Source organism: Eptesicus fuscus, chromosome 16 (assembly GCF_027574615.1).
Source record: "Eptesicus fuscus isolate TK198812 chromosome 16, DD_ASM_mEF_20220401, whole genome shotgun sequence".
NCBI classification, from domain to species: Eukaryota; Metazoa; Chordata; class Mammalia; order Chiroptera; family Vespertilionidae; genus Eptesicus; species Eptesicus fuscus.
The window spans coordinates 22,784,517-22,803,697 of NC_072488.1; the positions used below are offsets into that span (position 1 = coordinate 22,784,517).

General features: G+C 47.2%; 1 protein-coding gene across 1 annotated transcript; it reads right to left on the reverse strand.

Annotated features, from left to right (window-relative positions):
* Positions 1-692: 692 nt before the first annotated feature.
* On the reverse strand, positions 693-18,945 carry ABCG5 (ATP binding cassette subfamily G member 5). The gene is made up of 13 exons (XM_008162190.3): positions 18,800-18,945; positions 18,067-18,188; positions 12,566-12,702; positions 12,400-12,498; positions 10,820-10,952; positions 9,301-9,440; positions 8,247-8,376; positions 7,577-7,790; positions 7,295-7,500; positions 6,367-6,505; positions 4,964-5,149; positions 2,040-2,152; positions 693-886 (listed from the first exon to the last, which is right to left on the reverse strand). The coding sequence occupies exons 1-13, from the start codon at positions 18,943-18,945 to the stop codon at positions 693-695; spliced, it is 1,959 nt and encodes a 652-aa protein (XP_008160412.2).
* Between the last annotated feature and the right edge of the window lie 236 nt (positions 18,946-19,181).

Here is a 19,181-nt window from a genome sequence, read left to right on the forward strand (position 1 = left end):
CAGTGCAAACACTTTAATAATATTTAATTTTATAAGTAAACTAAGCGGAAGTGAAAAATAGCCAGCTAATCTTTAAAAACATTATAAGAGGTGTGTCTGATGTGCTGTGTTCTCAGTTCAGCCATTCCTGCAGGTTTTCATTGTAACCCTCCATAAAATCACTGAGTGCTCTGTACCTGTGGTCTTTGTCATCCAACATCTGTCCACCATCCTCTCGATGTCATCAGGTAACTCAGAACCCTCACGTGGACGTGTGCACATAATTATGGGTTTTTAAGTGGTAATGAAAGCATTCTTACCCAATTCTGCATGATGCTTTGCTTTAACCACTCCCTTTTCTGCTACTTAGTAACTATTCAGGATTCTTTTTACTGAATCCTTTAGCAAATGCAAGCATAACTTTTAACCGATCTATTTTTCTCTCTAAAGCAAAGAAATAGTACAGTCTCCATAGCTTTATGAAGTATTATTATCTACATTTTGGACTGGCTTAGTCACAATTTCTAAATACCACATGTCCCTGCAACTTGGAATAGCATTCATGGATCCAAGGGCACAAAATGAATCTTAATGGTTTAAAAGACTTCAGATGTGCTGTCAAGACAGAAACACGAGGCATTCTTATTTCAGACATTCAACACAGCCAGGCACCTCTAGGAGCTTCAGTTCCATTCTCACAGCAATGTGCTTTACTATCTGCTAATGAGATGATCCCGTGCTTTAAAAACAACTGTTCCTAGGAGGACAAGAGCTGGGATGAATGCATACAGAATCAGGAAGTCTGCTGTGAATCTGGATGTTGCACCCGGGCTGATTCTCTCAATGAATTGGAGTCCTTGATTGAAGGCACACATTGGATTAGCTGTCACAGAACCATTTGAGCTGCCTGCCGGGGAAAAGATCGACATTGTGAGATATGGGCCATCGGTAAATACTTGGTGATTAAGAAGTAATTTCGTAAGCAAGTATTTACCAAATGCCCACTAAGTGCTTAGCACCCTGCTAAGTACCCTTCTTCATGAGAGAGGCATACATTTGACACAGCCCTGAAGTCATTATTAGATGAAGCAATAATGAGTGTTCTGGGCCTTGGCTCCATTGGAAGTTGGAAATTGGGTTCCATTTGGGGTGTATATTCATTTCCATAGCACTGATAAAAATCATAATCCCTTAGGACCACTTAGCACTGAATATCCAGATTACTGCTGTTATTACCTAAAGATATTTAAAACAACTATTACATTCTGCCCTTCAGTTGCCTTCAGAGAATGGCCTGGATTTCCAATGGCCAGGAGGACCTTGTTAGGCTCTCACTGCCCTGGCTTTACTCGGCTCTATACTACGGACATTTGGGGAATAAGAAGCCACTGCACCCAGCTTCAACCAGCTCAGTAGAAACTGATTCCATCAGAATATGCTAGAGTTTACTTCAGTGCATCAGGTCTGTCATTATCATCTATCTATGAGAGAGAGAGAAAGAGAGAGAGGTGCATCAATTTGTTGTTGAACTTATTCATTCATTCTTTGGTTGATTCTTATGTGTAGCCTGACCAGGGGTCAAACCCAAAACCTTGATATATCAGGACGATGCTCTAACCCCATGGTCGGCAAACTGTGGCTCGCGAGCCACATGTGGCTCTTTGGCCCCTTGAGTGTGGCTCTTTCACAAAATACCATGGCCTGGGCGAGTCTATTTTGAAGAAGTGGCATTAGAAGAAGTTTAAAAAATTTGGCTCTCAAAAGAAATTTCAATCGTTGTACTGTTGATATTTGGCTCTGTTGACTAATGAGTTTGCCGACCACTGCTCTAACCAACTGAGTTACCCAAGCTTCAACTATTGACCTTTGACAGGTGTCTAACTTGACCATGCTTATTTTCTTTTTAAAAACCAAAGAAAATGTTACTAAGCTTTCACCTCAAAACAAAGTTTTAATGTCTATTATTACAAAACATGCATTTTTTTAAAAATGCATTTCCCTCCGGAAGTTGCTTCCTCAGAGTGATATGTACAAATAATATTTCAAAATAAAATACTTACCACAAGTAAAATTCTGTCCATAGAATTCATTGACTACAAGAATCTCACAGCAGTATTTTTGGAATGTAAAATAAGTGAAGATTTTTAAAGGAATGGGCATTTCTTGTATGTTCCTTAAGAAAAAAAAAGAGATGAAATTCAGTAGGCTTTGGCAATAGTCCGACCAAATGAAAGAAAGGCAACTCTTATTTTATGTTTGCCAACACAAATACAGTTTTTCATCTCTCATTATAAAAATGATGCTTACTATAAAAATGTCAAACAGTACTGAGAAGTATAAAGAAATACCACTGCCCAGAAATAACTACTGTTCACATTTTGGTGATACATGTGACGTGTGTATGTGCATTTATAAGATTTTACATAAATGGAATTAAACTCCTTACATAAATGGAATCATGCCCTTTCTTAACCTGCTGTTTTTCAACCAAACATGTCTCAACATCCTTCCAAGTCAGTAGGCATAGCATTCTAACATTTTTAATCACAGCTTGGTGGTTGATTATAGTAGAAACCTTCATTTAACAATCAATCCCCTGATGATGGATTGGTGTTTAATATTTTTGGTAAACACCATTGACATAAATATAAAAGAAAAAGCATACCTAGTGCGCATCACATTAGAGGAGGGTTTCTGTGGTTAAACATACTTGAGGGTGCTAGTGTGTGAAGAACTAAACTACCATACAAGGTGAAAGGATGGAGAGAGCAAGCAGGGAGAGTGGTCATCCATTTGTTCAGACAATTCAAATATATCTTGCAAACCTAATTGGGCTGGTCACTGAGAAGAACTATGATGGTGAATGAGACACAGATGCCTTAAGGGTTGACAATCTATTAAAAGAAGACTGCAACACGAGTCTCAAAGAGAAAACAAAGGGAGAGCTCACCTAGCCAAGGGAATGATGGGCAGGCTTCGTGCAGGTGGCAAAGGAGACCAATGGGATAGTGAAGGGCATAGGAAGAGAACCAGGCTGGCATAGAAGCTCTGGAGTACTTTCAAGAGAGAGGAACCACAGATCTAAATTTATTGATATGGCACTGTCCACATTATATTGTTAAATGGGGGGAAAGCATGCATACTTTATCCCTTCACAATAGTATGATCTCATTTTTATTAAAAATTACATAAATGTCTAGCAAGATACACAACAAAATTTAACTCTGGATTGTGATACTTTAGGTAACTTTTACTGTTCTCCTTACAATATTTCGGTATGGTGTGCATCCCCCGCCCCTGAGAACTTGCATGATTTTGTAAGCGAGAACAACCGTGAAGGTATTTCCAATTGTGTTTAAAGGAAAAGGCAGCCAAAAGCTCAAATGTTGCAGGCACTCAGCCAGGAAAGATGATGACTTGAGGGAAAAATATAAATATAAGGACTGGGAGGTTGATGTGGTTTTCAAGAGCAGAGAGAATTTCAAGAAGGGTGTAGAACCCAGGTAAAGGGTTGGGATGCTGAGATTTTGCCAGGAACCTAAGAGCATTTGTTAATGTTGGCCACTGCCTCTCTTTTAAGAACAATTAATCCCCTTTTCCTACAAACCAAATACATGAAATACTGCCAGATGGATTGGAGCCCGTAATGATAGAAATATGAAACAGAAGATGCGGCCCAAGGTTGGGTCTATACTTTGCTGGCTTGATTCTGTGACCTTGGGATGATTTGATTTGTGCATTTTTCATAGATGCTAGGGATCAGCCTAAGCACCATAGACAAATACAATGCAACAGTGTTGTTATAAAAAACAAACCAACCTCCGTGACTGATCAATCCCCAGCTCATTTCGCTTTATAATACCTCACCTCTGTATAACTCCCTACAGCTTATGGAGTGTTTTCATATTGATTGTCATTTGCTTCGAATGATCCCTTAGGCAGCTGGCTCCACTTTGTAAATGAGCAAAGTGACTTGCCCATGGCCATTGGCAGTGAGGTGGTGGAGGAAGTCTCTGACTCCAGGGCCAGTCCTCTCTCAGGGAGCCACAGCGGTGTAGCTGGAGCTGAGCTAGGTCTGAGGTTAGTTTTCTCCCTGAACGTGGATTGCTCTCAGAGTTAAATAATTAAACATACAAATATAATGCAGCTTTTTTTGTTTATTTGATTTTTAAGTAAAAAAACAGCATCTTCATTTTTCCTCCTTCATTTTACTTACTAGATCTACTTATGTCACTTGCCTGGGATCACTTTTAACCTTTTAACTTTTCTTTTATTCCTGCTACTACTTTTGCATGTATTTATCTATTTTTTATTTAGACTATTTTTATATTATTCTATTTATATCTTTTTAATATAAAAAATTTATATTGTATATGCTACTTTTCTTTTTTAATTTATATGTTTTGTTCTTGGTTATAAAATGATGCCTGTCCAGTATAGAAAATTCACAAAATATAGGAAAGAAATAAAAACATGTCACCCAGAGCTAATTGCTGTTAACTTTTGTTGTGTGTCCTAGTTCTGATGCTTGCTTGCAGTCTGTGATCCCACAGGCTCTTTTCTTACCTGCTTCTTTTTACTCCTAAAGAAAGTGAGGGCTGAGAACTGGAATAGAGACTCACCAATGCAGAAGCAGACATGAACTAAATGCGTGCTATTTAGCTTATAACATAGGCTGTGGGTTTTTCTGGATTGTTTTTCTTCCTGTTATTATAATGGCTTATTACCTGTGAATCATATTGATAATGTGCCTAAATTGTCATTTCCTGATTCTCAGTGTGAAGATACCTTATTGAACAAATACTGAACAGTTTAAGGTCTACACAATAATGATTAGCAAGCACTATAAAACCCCAGACTATAAGGTGATACCTTTAACTAGTGTCACATAGCTCTTCTCTGGAATTTCTTAGCAATAATCACTATCAGTTGATCATTAACAACAAGTCATACAATCTAAATCCTTTGACTTGCGGTAGCTTACCTTACGAGTCCAGATCCCACCAGCACCCCAGCGATGCAGAGCAGAGCCACTATACTGTTGACCACATTTGGGTTTTGGACCATTCCAAGTAGCACGAGAGTTAGAAATTCACCAATTAAGTGGGGGGGCAGGAGAGCAGCAGAGAAATATCCAAATCTGGCAACCTCGGGGTATAAGCCCAGAGTCCTAAAAACACACAGGGTCTTTAGTTTCTCTCCAAGGGTTATCATTTAAGAAAAATACCATGCTTGCCTTCTATGAATGAGTTTGTGGTGGTTAGTGGTAGATCAGACTCCCCTTTGAAAGGCCTTTTGGAAACAGCCAACATTTGAGACCACTTATTATCGCCAGTTGTCTCTGTTGGCTCCAACTCAATGAGAGCCTTTTCCCTTTTACGGCTCCTTCAGCTCTCAGAGGAAAAGAGTCACAGCCAACTACAATGAGTAGGGGTATTGGACTCTCCTGGCTTCTCCATAAATAACCACGTTCTGCCTTGCTAGCACCCCTCCTCCCCAAGCTAGCCTACTACCCTAATGCTAGGGCTCACCCAACCTCTGCCACGTCCCATTATCAAATCCACTTCAGCCCCTTAGCCTGGCATTCAGCACCTCCCCTACTGGGCTCTAAGGCCAGCAGTCAGATTTTCCACGACTTCTCCCAACCCTTCATTCCCCACAGTGCAACTGAAAGTTCTTCCGTGTTTTTGCTTCTGAACCTACGCCCCTGCTGCGCCTTCCCGTTAGGCCCTTGTTCCTGATTCCATCTGTTGAAATGCTGCTGTCTCTCAAATTCTCCTCCATCAAGCCTCCAAGAGCCCCTCCCCACACCCAACCAAGTAGACTCTTGGTCTCATCTGTAATTAACTTGGGATAAAGGATGTGAGATGGGGAAGGCCACCGTGCCTCAGTTTCCTTGCCTACAAACAAGGATAATTATATCAGCTTTATAGAATGGTTGCGAGGATTACATGAAATAATATATTTAAAGCTCTCAGTGCCTGTCATAAAGGAAGTTCCTGATAGGTTAGCTATTACTATTATTTTTATTATATTCCTTAGCATGGTATTTGTGCTTCCTTGTAATACTAATCTTAAACTTTCTTGAATTAAAGTTATTTGAAGATTTGCTTATGTCCCATACCCCATTATTTGGAACACGTTAGGGCCAGATATGTTTTGGTATGTGGCCATTTACAGACTTGGGGGAGGTTTCACACTGTGTAGTCCACGCTTGCTGTAGTGGGACCTGGGACTCCACCAGTCACCAAGCACGTTAATATTCCTACTGAACAGCAGTGCCGATGGCAAAGTACAAAGAACCTTGGGGCTCTCTAGCCTGGAGCCCCCCCTCTCCAGGTCCCACTGGCTGTCTGGGCCCACAGGAGGTCAGCACACACCCCTTACCAGTAGCTCACGCTGCTGAAGATCACGGTGGCAATGACGCTGAAGGGGAGGACGTGCAGCACATAGGCCAGCAGCATCTGCCACTTCTGGTACAGGCCGTCCTGGCTCTCCTGGTCACTGACGGCTCGCAGCACAGGAACTGGGCACGGAAGGCAGGTTGCAGAACAGTCGGTCACCACACAGCTGAGGGAGGGAGGGCTAGCCCAAGCTGCACTTGAGGTCTGCTGGAGCTGGACCGTGAGGACCAGCTGGGCTCTCAAGTTAGCGAAAGAGGGGAGCTGCCACCCAGGGAGTTGATTAACTCCACCCTAGAAATCTACACTCGATCTGAATGACAGTACGGTTGCAAATTTGTCATAATTTATTTCCTTCTCCCTACTGTGGGGGAAGGGGTGTCACCAATTCATGAACGCGCACGCAAAAGGGGCACAAATGAGTGAGGCGAGCCTCTCTGTCCTCTCTTTGTGCAGGACCTTGGCACAGAGCATCAAGCAACTAGGTATTGCTTCTGAATTCCCACTGACTTAGAAAATTAGGTTCTGGCTGTCCTACAATGGGCTTCAACAAGAAGGTAGCAGCACAAAGTTGGCCAGGTATCTGGGCCCCCTGGACTGCACATCCTACTGGCCAAGATGGGACACCAGAGATAACCTTTCCAAACCTTGCCCATCAGTACCTCATACTTTACGTTTCCCTGGATCCTCAGGGACCCTCAGACATGCCCTTGGTTGAACACACTAAGGGTGAGTAGCTCAGCCGTTGCTTTTCCCCAGAGAGAGAATCTGGAGAAGGCCAGGTTGAGCTCAGAGAAATACCCTGCTAATGGTGGAGTCTTGCAAGGTGACAGCCGGAGACGGGAGATATTCAGGGAGAGAGGAGCTCCCCCCTCCCCCAGCCCCAGGGCGCACCTCCTGGGCATGGCACTTACACAGATTCACTGCGTTGAGCATGCCTGTGTATGGCATGGCACCCACAAACTGGTACAGGAGACCCACGCGGTCCTGGAAAGCACCTTTGAGCACATCGTTCTGGACCCGGACAAGGAAGAAAATGACGAACAAACCCATGATCAGATTCTGAACCAGACGCATAACCACTGCCAGCTTATTTCTCATTAAGTTTCTCGTCACTCTCCTGAAAGACAACCCCGTTTTAATTCCTGCTCTTTGGTTGGCGGACAGAAGCACCTAAAATGGGGTGAGTCTCTTACCTCAAAAGAACACACAGTTTAGAAAGCGTTCCAGGGGAGTCTCTGGTTTTGAAAGGAACCATTGGTAATGTTCTCAGGTGTTTTGTTCTTTCGATAGTCTCCAAGGTTTTGTGATAAATTGCCGATTCTCTGTAGGCAGATCCAATCAATTGGACTCTCTTGTAGGTTTCCATTTCCCGTTCTTTGCTTTGGGTATCCACTGATGTCAGGTCCACTAAAATATTTTCCCAACAGAAATAACCCATGTGTTTTTAAATGCACATACATACACAATGGCTAATATTCTAGGTTTCATCATCGGTCTAGGAGTACTAGCTGTCATACTTCATCCCGCCAGAATAATACCTGTTGTTAATGCCCACCTTTAAAATCAGAATGTGTTAAAACTACCACCAGGGCCATCAGGACCCCACGGGGACTGTATGGGAGAATTCAGAAGCTCAGCTCATTTTCCTCTGACAAAGAAGGCATGCCCCAATTTAAAAGAGATCCCCCATTTCATTCTGATAGGTTAGGGCAAGTTCATTGACCCAGCCAAATTAATTTCTTGAGGATTGAAAACACCCAAACAAAAGCAAAACTAAAATCCAGTAGCGCTGGTGTCATCCAGGCAGAAATCTGAGATGATGAAGTCGTTTCTCATGGTGGGGGCTGTGAATGAAAAACTTACTATAGAAATCAAACGGGTTTGAATGTTCAGGACAAGGGTAACCACAGCCACTGAAGAACTCAAGCATTTCCACCGGGGTCCCGCAGAAAACCAGCTCTCCGAAGCTCAGAATGGCGATTTTGTCAAAGAGCTGATTGAACAACAGACGGTGATCAGTGTGTAATCAAGTCAGCACACCCTTCTGAGAACAGCCCCAAGCAGTCCGTCCTGCGATGACCTCAGCCATGCGTCAGTATTCTTACTGCGTCCCAGGGGGACACGCAAAATGCACCCCTATTCTTTTCGGTGTGGGTGCCCCTGAGCATCCAGCCTGTGCCCAGCATCACACCTGGACCTGATCAATGGACCTGGGTTTGAGTCCCAGGCAAGCCACTGAGTGAGTGAGTCACCTTGGACAAAATATTTTTTTTAATCTTAGATCCTCATCTATAAAAGGCAAGTAATAGATCCCTAAAAGGGTCCTGGGAGGATAAATTGAAATTTTGGGGGGGGGAAAACTGCGATTTAGTGGGGGGGAAAAAAAACAGTCTTTGAAGCCAACTGGACTTCCAATTCCAGTTTCTTATTAACTGTGTGACCCTGGCTCAATGTGGTATCATTTCTAAGCCTCAATCTTCTCTGTAAAGTAGAAAGGCTGACATGCACCTCACGGGACGGTTGTGTGGGTCAAATGAGCAGGTGCTGGAGGAAGTGAGCTTCCTTCCTTTGCCCTTCCCATATCGGCAGCCACTGGCTCCAGCTGCTCTGGATGGCGAGTACTAACTAACCCAGTGATGGGCAACCTTTTGAGCTTGGTGTGTCAAACTTCGCCAAAAAACTGAGCATAACTCAGGTAGTGTGTCACTTTGAGGAAAAAACTAACTCCAAGACTCTAGTCGCAAATGTTTCATCCTCGGCATGCGGCCGCATGTCATCGACATGGCTACGCGTGTCAGTGCTGACACGCGTGTCATAGGTTCGCCATCACTGATAATCTCTACCCCGTGCTCCTCAGCACAACACACACATGCACCACCTTGGGCGAGCTGAGCAGGAACAAGAGACGTGCCCTCACCTGGAAGAGCTCGGAGCGGGGCTGGTGGATGGTGAGGATCACGATGCGGTCCCTGCGGGCCAGCTCTGCGAGGACCACGACGATCTGGTTTGCAGTCATGCAGTCCAGGCCTGTGGTCGGCTCATCAAACAGCATGACCGCTGCCGGCAAAGAAGGGGCAGACGTCAGAGTCACTCGGCATTTTGAACCGTTCCAGCTGTGGCACCGCATCCAATCAGTGCACGGTGAGAGGCACCTGCATGTAAGCTGTCTTTCAGCCGGAGCCCGGGAGAAAGGACCCGGCCTAGGAGGACTAACGCCCAGCTCCGGAGCACACTTCAGGCGGAATCCTGGAGGGAGCAGGGCAGCAGCCAGACCAAGCCTCGCTCGCTCATGGTTCTATGGGCCATTGGGCTCCGTCTGGGGGACCCTGAGAGGACAGGGCTGGCAGGCTGGCACCACGTGGCTTTAAAAGGCTGCTTAAAAACACAACCGCATTTCATGCCTAGCACTTTCCCACACCAAAAAGGTCTTTGCACTGCAAAAAACCCCGAACCCATAATACCAGGTTCGAAGTGGGTGTTTGGCTTTTTTTTTTTTTTTTTTTTTTTTGGTTAATCCTTACCCAAGATATTTTTCCATTGATTTTCAGGGAGAGTGGAAGAGAGAGGGAAAGACAGAAACATTGATGTGATAGAAACACATCGATTGGTTGCCTCCTGCATGGGCCGGGCTGGGGAGGAGCCTGCAACCGAGGTCCATGCCCTTGACTGGAACTGAACCTGGGACTCCTCAGTCCACAGGCCGATGCTCTATCCATTGAGCCAAACCGGCCAGGGCGTGTTTGGGTTTTTTAAGGGGCTTAACTGTCATTTATTTCTACCCCAAAAGTGGCAAGGGCTCTTAAGAGCATCTCTCTTCTTTGCCTTCAAGTGATCTGGCACCGTTGGGAGGGCAGGCAGTTGTGGTCTCCCCCCGTGAGAAAAAGTATCCAGAGGCAATGAGAGCTCTTCCAGGTTTCTGTACAGGTACCGCCTCCCCGGGCGACCGGGAGAGTGACCAAACCAGCCAGGGAGCCCTCCCCCCAACATAATCACTTTTAAGTGTACCCCTCCACACCCTGCTTTACTTCCTGCCATTTCATCAATACTTCCAGTCACACCAAAGCGCATGGCTTACACAACAGACACAGTGGTACTGCTCCTGGAGGAAGTGGGGGTGCACAGGGCAGGACCCCCTAACTGAACATCAAAACACGAATGAGAGCTTCTGAGTCCCAGAGCTGTTTGGGGTGCAGAGGGCAGGACCCCCTAACTGAACATCAAAACACAAGTGAGTGCTTCTGAGTCCCGGAGCTGTTTGGATGAGGAAGGAGGATCAGGAACTACAGAGGACTTTCAAGAACACCGGGTCTCTGGTTTGAAAAACCTGTGCAAACCCCTTTGCCAATGGAGACTGTGGAGAAAGGGCCTAACAGGGAGAAAGGGCCTGAGGTGGAAGACAGCCGGGAGCAGCTCCTGGCAGTTCGGGTCCCACTTACTGGGATCCTGGAGGAGCTGGGCTGCGATGGAGACCCGCCGCCGCTCGCCAGTGGAAATCCCCCCGAAGTTGTAGCTGCCGATCAGTTGGTCGGCCACGTGGCTCAGACTCAGCTCGGCCATGACCGCCTCCACCTGTGGGAGACAGAGCCCAGGAAGGCAGGTCACCGCGGGGGGGCGGCTGTTCCACTCTCAGCCTGAGGGCGGCAGGAGAGGCCACGTTCAGCCTCACCCCCGGGGAGAGCCCGCCTATCGCAGGAAAATCCAACTTGGCTCTAATCACAGCATAATCCATGCAGCTGATTAAAATAAACAAGATGAATTGTCTTTAAAAAAAAAAGTCCTTAGAGCAACAACTGCTTCCCTTTGCTTCCGAGAAATTCCCCAGGAGACGGGGGAGATGTCCCCGGACGCCTGTGTTCAGAGAGGCAGGCAGTCCAACCCACACAGAGAAGTCCCCCAAAGGCACAGTCACAACACAGCTTGCTCCTTTAATGTTTGGTTTTCGAAACTTTATTAGATTTTTCAAATCCCGTTTGGTCTGAAATAAACCTGATTTCCCTTCTGTAACCCAAATAAGACCTGGGAGTCCCCTGTGGTCCAATCTCAGTGCGGGTTTTGCATCAAAGAACTATAATCCAGCTATCGGAAAGCAACGAACAGTAATGCCAATCTTTACCTGAATCTCTTTAAGGACTTAAAAGGGGACTCAGCTTATAACCCACAGCCACACTTCTTAAAACGTCTTCTCCCCCAATTCTCCTCAGTCTACTTATCTTATACCCTGCAGCTCCCCGAAACCTCTCCTTACTCCGCATTCTCAGCTCCCCACAACAGCTAAAAAGATTCCGTACTGACTCTCTAATCACAAGGTGTTTGTTTTTCCCTCCCTCGCCTTCCTCCCTGAGCTTATCCCCTCTCCAGGGACCCTCCAGGCCTCTAGTTCTGGCTCTCCCCTTACCAAGTCCCCCTCCATGGGCAGAGCAGAAAGAATGAACTGAGAACAGTGACTCATGTGGCAGTGAGCTTTGTTCCCCTACACCTCTAATGAGCCTGTGCTACTTCTACAATGAAAAAAGAAAGCACTGCATTAAAAAATAATAATAATAACCAAACAAACTAGATTGGAGTAAAAGGGGGTGAGTTATGGAACAGTGTTCCAGAGGACACAGGGGTGGGATCAACAGCGTCGATGCAGCTTTGACCAAAAGAAGGAACACATCTAAACAGATACAAAGCAGTAGGGGGAGGTTAAACATGCACAAATAAACCAGTGTGTTCTGGTTTCTTTCAGGCTGTTTTTGAAATTCAGTGTGCGTGGCACACTCACCCCACACCTCACTGAGGACCAGTCCCATTTCACGTGCTCCAAGCCACGTGGGACCAGCGGCTGCCACACTGGGCGGCGCAGGTCTAGACTCAAAAAAAAAAAAAAAGGCTGTGACGAGGGAAGAGGGGGGGTTGGAGGGAAGAGTGGGTGCGAAGCCAGTGGGGGTGAGCCCCTGGGTGCCCCTGCTGGGGGGGCCTGGGAAACCCTGGCGCCCAGCCCAGGCTGCCGGGCAGGCGGACAGGCGGCACCCACCTTCTTCCGGATGAAGGCCCGGGAGGCCCCGCGGATGGCCAGCAGCGCCGTGTAGCCCAGCGTCTCGCGCACCGTGAGGCTGCTCAGCAGGGTGTCGCTCTGCGGGAGAGGGGGCGTCAGTGTGGCCCCACGCCCCGCGGCCCCGGCCGGGCGGGGACGTGCCCACCTGCAGGACGTAGGAGAAGCAGTCCTGGAACTGGTCCCTGCGCAGCGCCTGGCCGTTCACGCACACCTCCCCGAGCAAGGTGCCCTGGCGCCGCAGCCTCCCCGACACCGCGTCCAGCAGCGTGGTTTTCCCGGAGCCTGGGGGCGAGCAGAGAAGGCCCTGGGGCGGGTCCCGCACGAGGCAGCGGGCCCGTCGGGGTCCAGCCCGACCTGTTCTCTCGTGAGCCCCGTGAGGCAAACGCTCGTGGCACGAATGAGCCTGTCCTGCTTGTGGCCTGAGTGACAGGAGGCACAGCCATCTCTCTCACCCTGGCCTTGGCCCGTGTATGTGCTTTCAAAGCCGGTTCCCATGGAAAAAGACAATGTACGCTCAAAATAAACGGAAAACCAGGATTTTTTTGGGGGGAAACATTTGGTCCTAAGACATCTGCATTTCTTTTTGTGGCTCCCTGGGATCGTCAGGTGGTTCCTAAAAGTAGGGGACACTGCCTGGGACCCCGCTAATCAAGGGTGTCCTGAGGCCCAGCCACATCAGCATCACCTGGGCCCTCGGAAGACGTGCGGACTCTCAGGCCCCGCCCACAGCCGCTGAATCAGGTGCTGCTTTTTAACAAGATCCCTGGGTGAATCCCATGCATATTAGCGTTTGAAAAGCACTAGTTTAGCGAGTTCTCTGGTGAAACCCCGTTGGCCTCAGCCGCGTATACACAGCCTTGGGCCTAACCCAGCAGGCTGTTGCTCAGAACTTTCCCACTGGAGAGCTGGAGTGGACAAGCTGCCTGCATGGGGTGGCTTGTGCAACACTAAAGAGAAGATCTTTAGTTCAAATGTTTGTAAGGAAATTGCTTGTTGCTTTGGGGGAGTGCAAAGATGAAGAAGCCACACTCCCGTAGAGTCATCTTCTTTGCCAACCCTAGGACTGACCACGCTCAGAATTAGCCCCCACCTGTTCCGGTAGAGGTCACTGTGGGGAGAGAGGAGAGTGGTTGCAAAGAAAGGTGACTTAATAGGGGCTGTCTTTCCAAATGTGCCCTGAAATGTCCCAGTCACCTTATTGGACCTTGTGTGTGGATCTCTAGCTGGAAGCCTCCCTGGCCTTACAGTTCTGGGGCCCAATCTCAGTTCTGACAGAAGCTCTGAGTATCCAGGAGCCTGGATGCCAGTCCCATCACTACATCAAAACTGGCCTCCCCAAGAGGCATATGAAAACCTGCTCAAAGTCACTAATCATCCGAGAGATGCAAATCAAAACGACAATGTGGTGCCATCTCACACCTGTCAGAATGGCTGTCATCAACAAATCAACAAACGACAAGTGCTGGCGAGGATGTGGAGAAAAAGGAACCCTCGTGCACTGCTGGTGGGAATGCAGACTGGTGCAGCCACTGTGGAGAACTGTATGGAGTTTCCTCAAAAAACTGAAAATGGAACTCCCATTTGACCCAGTAATCCCACTTCTAGGAATATATCCGAAGATACTGGAAACACCAGTCAGAAAGGATATATGCACCCCTATGTTCATAGCAGCACAATTCACCATAGCTAAGATTTGGAAACAGCCTAAGTGCCCATCAGCAGATGAGTGGATTAGAAAACTATGGTACATTTACACAATGGTGCTATTAAAAAAAAAAAAAGGAATTCGCCGAGGCCGGTTTGGCTCAGTGGATAGAGCATCGGCCTGCGGACTGGGCGGTCCCAGGTTCGATTCCAGTCGAACCTTGGTTGTGGGCACTTGCCTTGGTTGTGGGCGCGTCCCCAGTGAGAGGTGTGCAGGAGGCAGCTGATTGGTGTTTCTCTCTCATCGATGTTTCTAACTTTCTATCCCTCTCCCTTCCTCTCTGTGGAAAATCAATAAAATATATTTTTTTTTTAAAAAAAGGAAGGAATTCTTACCATTTGCAGCAGCATGGATGGAACTGGAGAGCATTATGCTAAGTGAAATAAGCCAGGCAAATGAAAGAAAAATACCACATGATCTCACTCATTTATGGAAAATAAAGAACATTATAACCTGATGAAAAAAAGATAAATACAGAGGCAGTAAAGCACCGAACAGACTGTCAAATTACAGCGGGAAGGCTGGGGAGTGTTGGGGAGAGAGGGAAAGAGATCAACCAAAGGACTTGTATGCATGCATATAAGCACAACCAATGGACACAAGACACTGGGGGCGTGGAATGAGGGCATGCGATAGGGGTTAGGGGAGGCTGGGGGAAGGTCAAGGGGGGGGGGAAGGAGATATATGTACTACTATATGTAATACTTTAAACAATAAAAATAAAAAATAAAAAACATTAAAAAAAAAAACTGGCCTCCCTACAGTCAGTCATCAAGGCGACTTCCCTGTTGCCAAACACAGAGGGCATTTCCCAGTATGTTGCACAATACTGTGAACACAGGATGTCCCCAAAAATGTAAACACACTTTAACAGCTGATAGCTCAATTTTGAAAATTGAGTGTATTTTAATAAACGCTGCCTTTATAGTTATTCAAAATGTGTGTATACATTTTTTGGGACACCCTAGATATTTGATCCCACTGACCTGTGCACTTAAAAATGATTAGGATGTGCCATTTTCCGTTATGTGTATTTGATTACAATAAAAACGGGGGGAAGAAAACCAAAAAAGGTTAATGCCGTACGGGGCAATAAAACCATGACCTTTGGGGTTATCTTATCTAAAAGGACAGAAATCGTTTGTAACTAGTCTGCTGCGAGGGAACATGCAGCACAGAATCTACGTCCTAATCGATAGCAAATAATGAGTGAAATGGAGTTCCTTTCCCTGGAGTGTTGGGTGACCCTAGGCAAAGATGTACTTGACCATTCTTTAGTGAGACTTTGAACACCTAAGCCAGGGGTCCTCAAACTTTTTAAACAGGGGGCCAGTTCACTGTCCCTCAGACCGTTGGAGGGCCGGACTATAGTTAAAAAAAAACAACTATGAACAAATTCCTATGCACACTGCACATATCATATTTTGAAGTAAAAAAAAACAAAAAGGCAAAAACACCCGCATGTGGCCTGCGGGCCGTAGTTTGAGGATGCCTGACCTAAGCCATCTTGTGCCTCACTAATAAAGATTTGATAAATAATGCTGCTTTAGATAATGAAGTCATGTCATTTTATGAAACACTAAGAGTAATTCCTAACACTGATTCATTGGCTTATTTATTGATTCAACAAATACTTATTAAGCACTTACTATGTGCCCAGCCCTGTTCTAGTTGTTGCAGATACAGCAGGAAGAGAGGGAGAGACCTCCCGCTCCTGTGGAACCCGCATCTACTGTGAGTCCATGTTCAGGAGCATAAGAGGATGGACACTGTCGTAAACCCACAATTAGGTATCATCAGAAACCAGCCCATGAGCCCCAGACCAAGGACCCCACCCGCTGTCCTCCTGAGATGTGCGTGAGGCATAATATTGGCCTGTGGGACACACCTCTGAGAGGTGGGTTCAATTCCCGGCTGTGTGCGACATGCCGCCTGTTTTTATCCTACACAAGGGAGGCAACAAGCGACAAGTGATTACAGAAATCACAGCTTTTGTTCTTTTTAAAGAAGTATGTTATAATTACTAAAAGGAAAGTCAGCCCAGCTGGTGTGGCTCAGTGGTTGAGCATCAGCCTATGAACAAGGTGGTCACAGTTCGATTCCCGGTCAGGGCACACGTGCCCAGGGTTGTGGGCTCGATCACCAGTGGGGGGCATGCAGGAGGCAGCCAGTCGATGATTCTTTCTCATCAATGATGTTTCTATCTCTCTCTCCCCCTCTCCCTTCCTCTCTGAGATCAATAATAAAAATATGTTAAAAAATAAAAAAATAAAAGTTAGAATGACGCCAGCTGTTATGGTACATGAATATAGTTAGAAATTGCTAAAAATTGGAAATAGAAATAGACAGGAAACCTCAGGAAAGTGAAAATCTGAGTGAGTTAGTGAATTCCTTTCCATTTAATCTTAACATTGCTATTGCCATCCTGTTGTCCACTTACTGTATCGGGGGAGTGGCTATGGATTTCACACCTCAAGTTGAAAAAGGCTGACCCCGCTTAATTTAATCACAGACTTCCATTACTCTATTAAAGAGAGTAATGCAAGTGGAGAGTCAGGACATGTCAACAATTTGCTAGCAAGAACTCAATCAAGAGGCTGCTCTGGCCCTAGCCAGTTTGGCTCTGTGGCTAGAGCGTTGGCCCGCAGACTGAAGGGTCCTGGGTTCAATTCCGGTCAAGGGCATGTACCTTGGTTGCAGGCTCGATCCCCAGTAGGGGGCGTGCAGGAGGCAGCTGATCAATGTTTCTCTCTCATCGATGTTTCTAACTCTCTATCCCTCTCCCTTCCTCTCTGTAAAAATCAATAAAATATTTTTTTTAAAAAGAGGCTGCTCTGTGAAGCCAATATGTCAGAATCTTTCAACCTTAAAATGTGCGGGATAGCCTAGTATAGTGGCCCTTAGGGCCCGTGCACCTGTCCCGCGGCTGCTGAGGGTTCCCAGATGGGACCTTCCCAGGCAGGGCTGGCAGCCCCGAGGAGTGTGCCTTTGGAGCTGCACCCTCCCTGGACATTGACGAAGGCAGAGACACACACAGGGACACTGAATTCAGGCTCAAGTGTAATTATCATGAAAGAGAAGGATGAGCTGGGGCGTGGACACAGCCTCAGCCGAATCTGTAATGTTGAATTAATTTTTTAAAAACGGATCTGAAGCAAATATGGCATGTTAAGATTTATAAAGCCAGATGTTAATACATGAGCATTCTTTCATTCTCTATTCTTGCCTGTATGTTTGAAATAGGTCGTGATTAAAAAGGAGCATCTTTGTGATTATTATATTCCTTTTCCTGTCTCTAGGCCGGGTACAGAGCAGCGAAATCATTTATGGAGCATCCCTGTGTGCCAAGCGCTGAGCTAGGTGTTTGGTGTACCGTGAAATATGAGTTAACAGCCCGGCCGGCGGCGACAAGTGGTAAGTTATTATAGAAATAACAGCTTTTGTTCTTTTTAAAGAAGTATGTTATAATTATTAAAAGAAAAGTTAGCCCAGCTGTTGTGGCTCAGTGGTTGAGCATCAACCTATGAACCAGGAGGTCATAGTTCGATTCCCAGTCAGGGCATATGCCCGGGTTGCAGGCTCAATCCCCGGTGGGGGCATGCAGGAGGCAGCAGATCAATAATTCTCTCTCATCATTGATGTTTCTATCTCTCTCTCCCTCTCCCACTCTGAGATCAATAAAAACACATTTAAAAAAAAAAAGAAATATGAATGAACCTACATGTTAGGCAGGACTTTTTCAAGGATCTTTCTAAATATCTCACATGAGTGCCAGGTTGCTTGCATTCACAGTCAGACATGTCACTAGACTTCATTCCAATATCAAACTTATTAGGAACTGGGCTACAGCTTAGACCTGTTTCCTCGATGTGGCGTTCAAGTCAAGCCATGCAGCCGTCTCTGGATCCTCCGCGAGGGTTTAGAGCACGCCCCACGCTTACCTGAGCTCCCCAAGATGCACATGATCTGCCCGCTCTCCACGTACAAGGAGACATCCTTGAGGATCTGCCTGTTCCAGCGCTGCCGGCGAGATGCGATGTCCCACCAGGGCCCGACGCGATAGCTTTAAAGGAAATCCCACGAGGGAAAAGCAGAGTGGGGCCTTGGAAGGGGCCACACTTGGCCCCCCAGCACTGATGCCAGTGATGCCTGGACACGTTGCTAAGGGTGCTTCCGCCTCAGTGTCCTCCTCTGCGGGCCCTGGCAAGCGGCGGCCGAGGATCACCTCTGGCAGCACCTGCCGGTAGCTGCTCTGCGCTCCAGCTCTCTCTGGCCGGCTGGGAGGTGGCAGGCAGCACACCGCTCATCCCTTCGGCTGACCCTGCATTTCTCACCAGTCTTCATTGCACCTCCTGTGGCAAGCACCCCCAATCCCCAAGCCCTCTCCATCCACATCAAACAGGTCGTACACAGGGGGGACACCTGGGAAGCGGCAGGGGGCACAGGGGCACGAGGCAGGGCACAGCTGCCGTGTCTGGCATAGCTGCCAGGCCCTGTGTGGCAGGAGGAGGGGCTGTGCACCCTCGTTCCTCCTTTATCACTGGCAGCCCTTCCCTCCCTTCTCTCCACCTCGATCCGCTGAAGAGGGAGCCAAAGCCTCCACACATGCCCCCCATTAGTGAGAAGCCAGCAGAGGGGTGAGTAGGCCGTCGCCCTGGACCATGCCCGCCTTACCTGACGCTGTAGGAGGCATGGAAGACGCCCAGGCTGTGCCGAGGCTTTGACGCAGCTGCAGGAACCTCCTCCGAGGGGCACCGGGGGCCTTTGTTTAGCTGGAGTCCTGAGGACCCCCCGGGGGTCAAGGCTGGGAGCTCACTCATGGTCAACAGGCAGCAAAGACAGGGGGGATTTTCTGGTGCCTGAGCTCCCGGAGTGGCCTGGGCGGAGGAGCCAGCAGCTGACGGCCCGCCGGCTCCTCACCTGGCCCGGAGTCCCTCGCTGGGCCTGCCCGCGGCGGGAAGGGGCTTGGCCACAGTGGCACTATCTGATGTACCTTTAGCCTGATCGTGTGTTATCTTGGCAGTGGGCAGAACACACATGCTGTGTTTGTGGGAAG

Coding starts and splice junctions, on each gene's coding strand:
- ABCG5 (XM_008162190.3), bottom strand. CDS start 18,945: ATGAGTGAGCTCCCAGCCTTGACCCCCGGGGGGTCCTCAGGACTCCAG. Junction 18,189..18,799: donor CATGCCTCCTACAGCGTCAG/GTAAGGCGGGCA, acceptor TTTCCTTTAAAG/CTATCGCGTCGGGCCCTGGT. Junction 887..2,039: donor TGGACAGAATTTTACTTGTG/GTAAGTATTTTA, acceptor TTTCCCCGGCAG/GCAGCTCAAATGGTTCTGTG.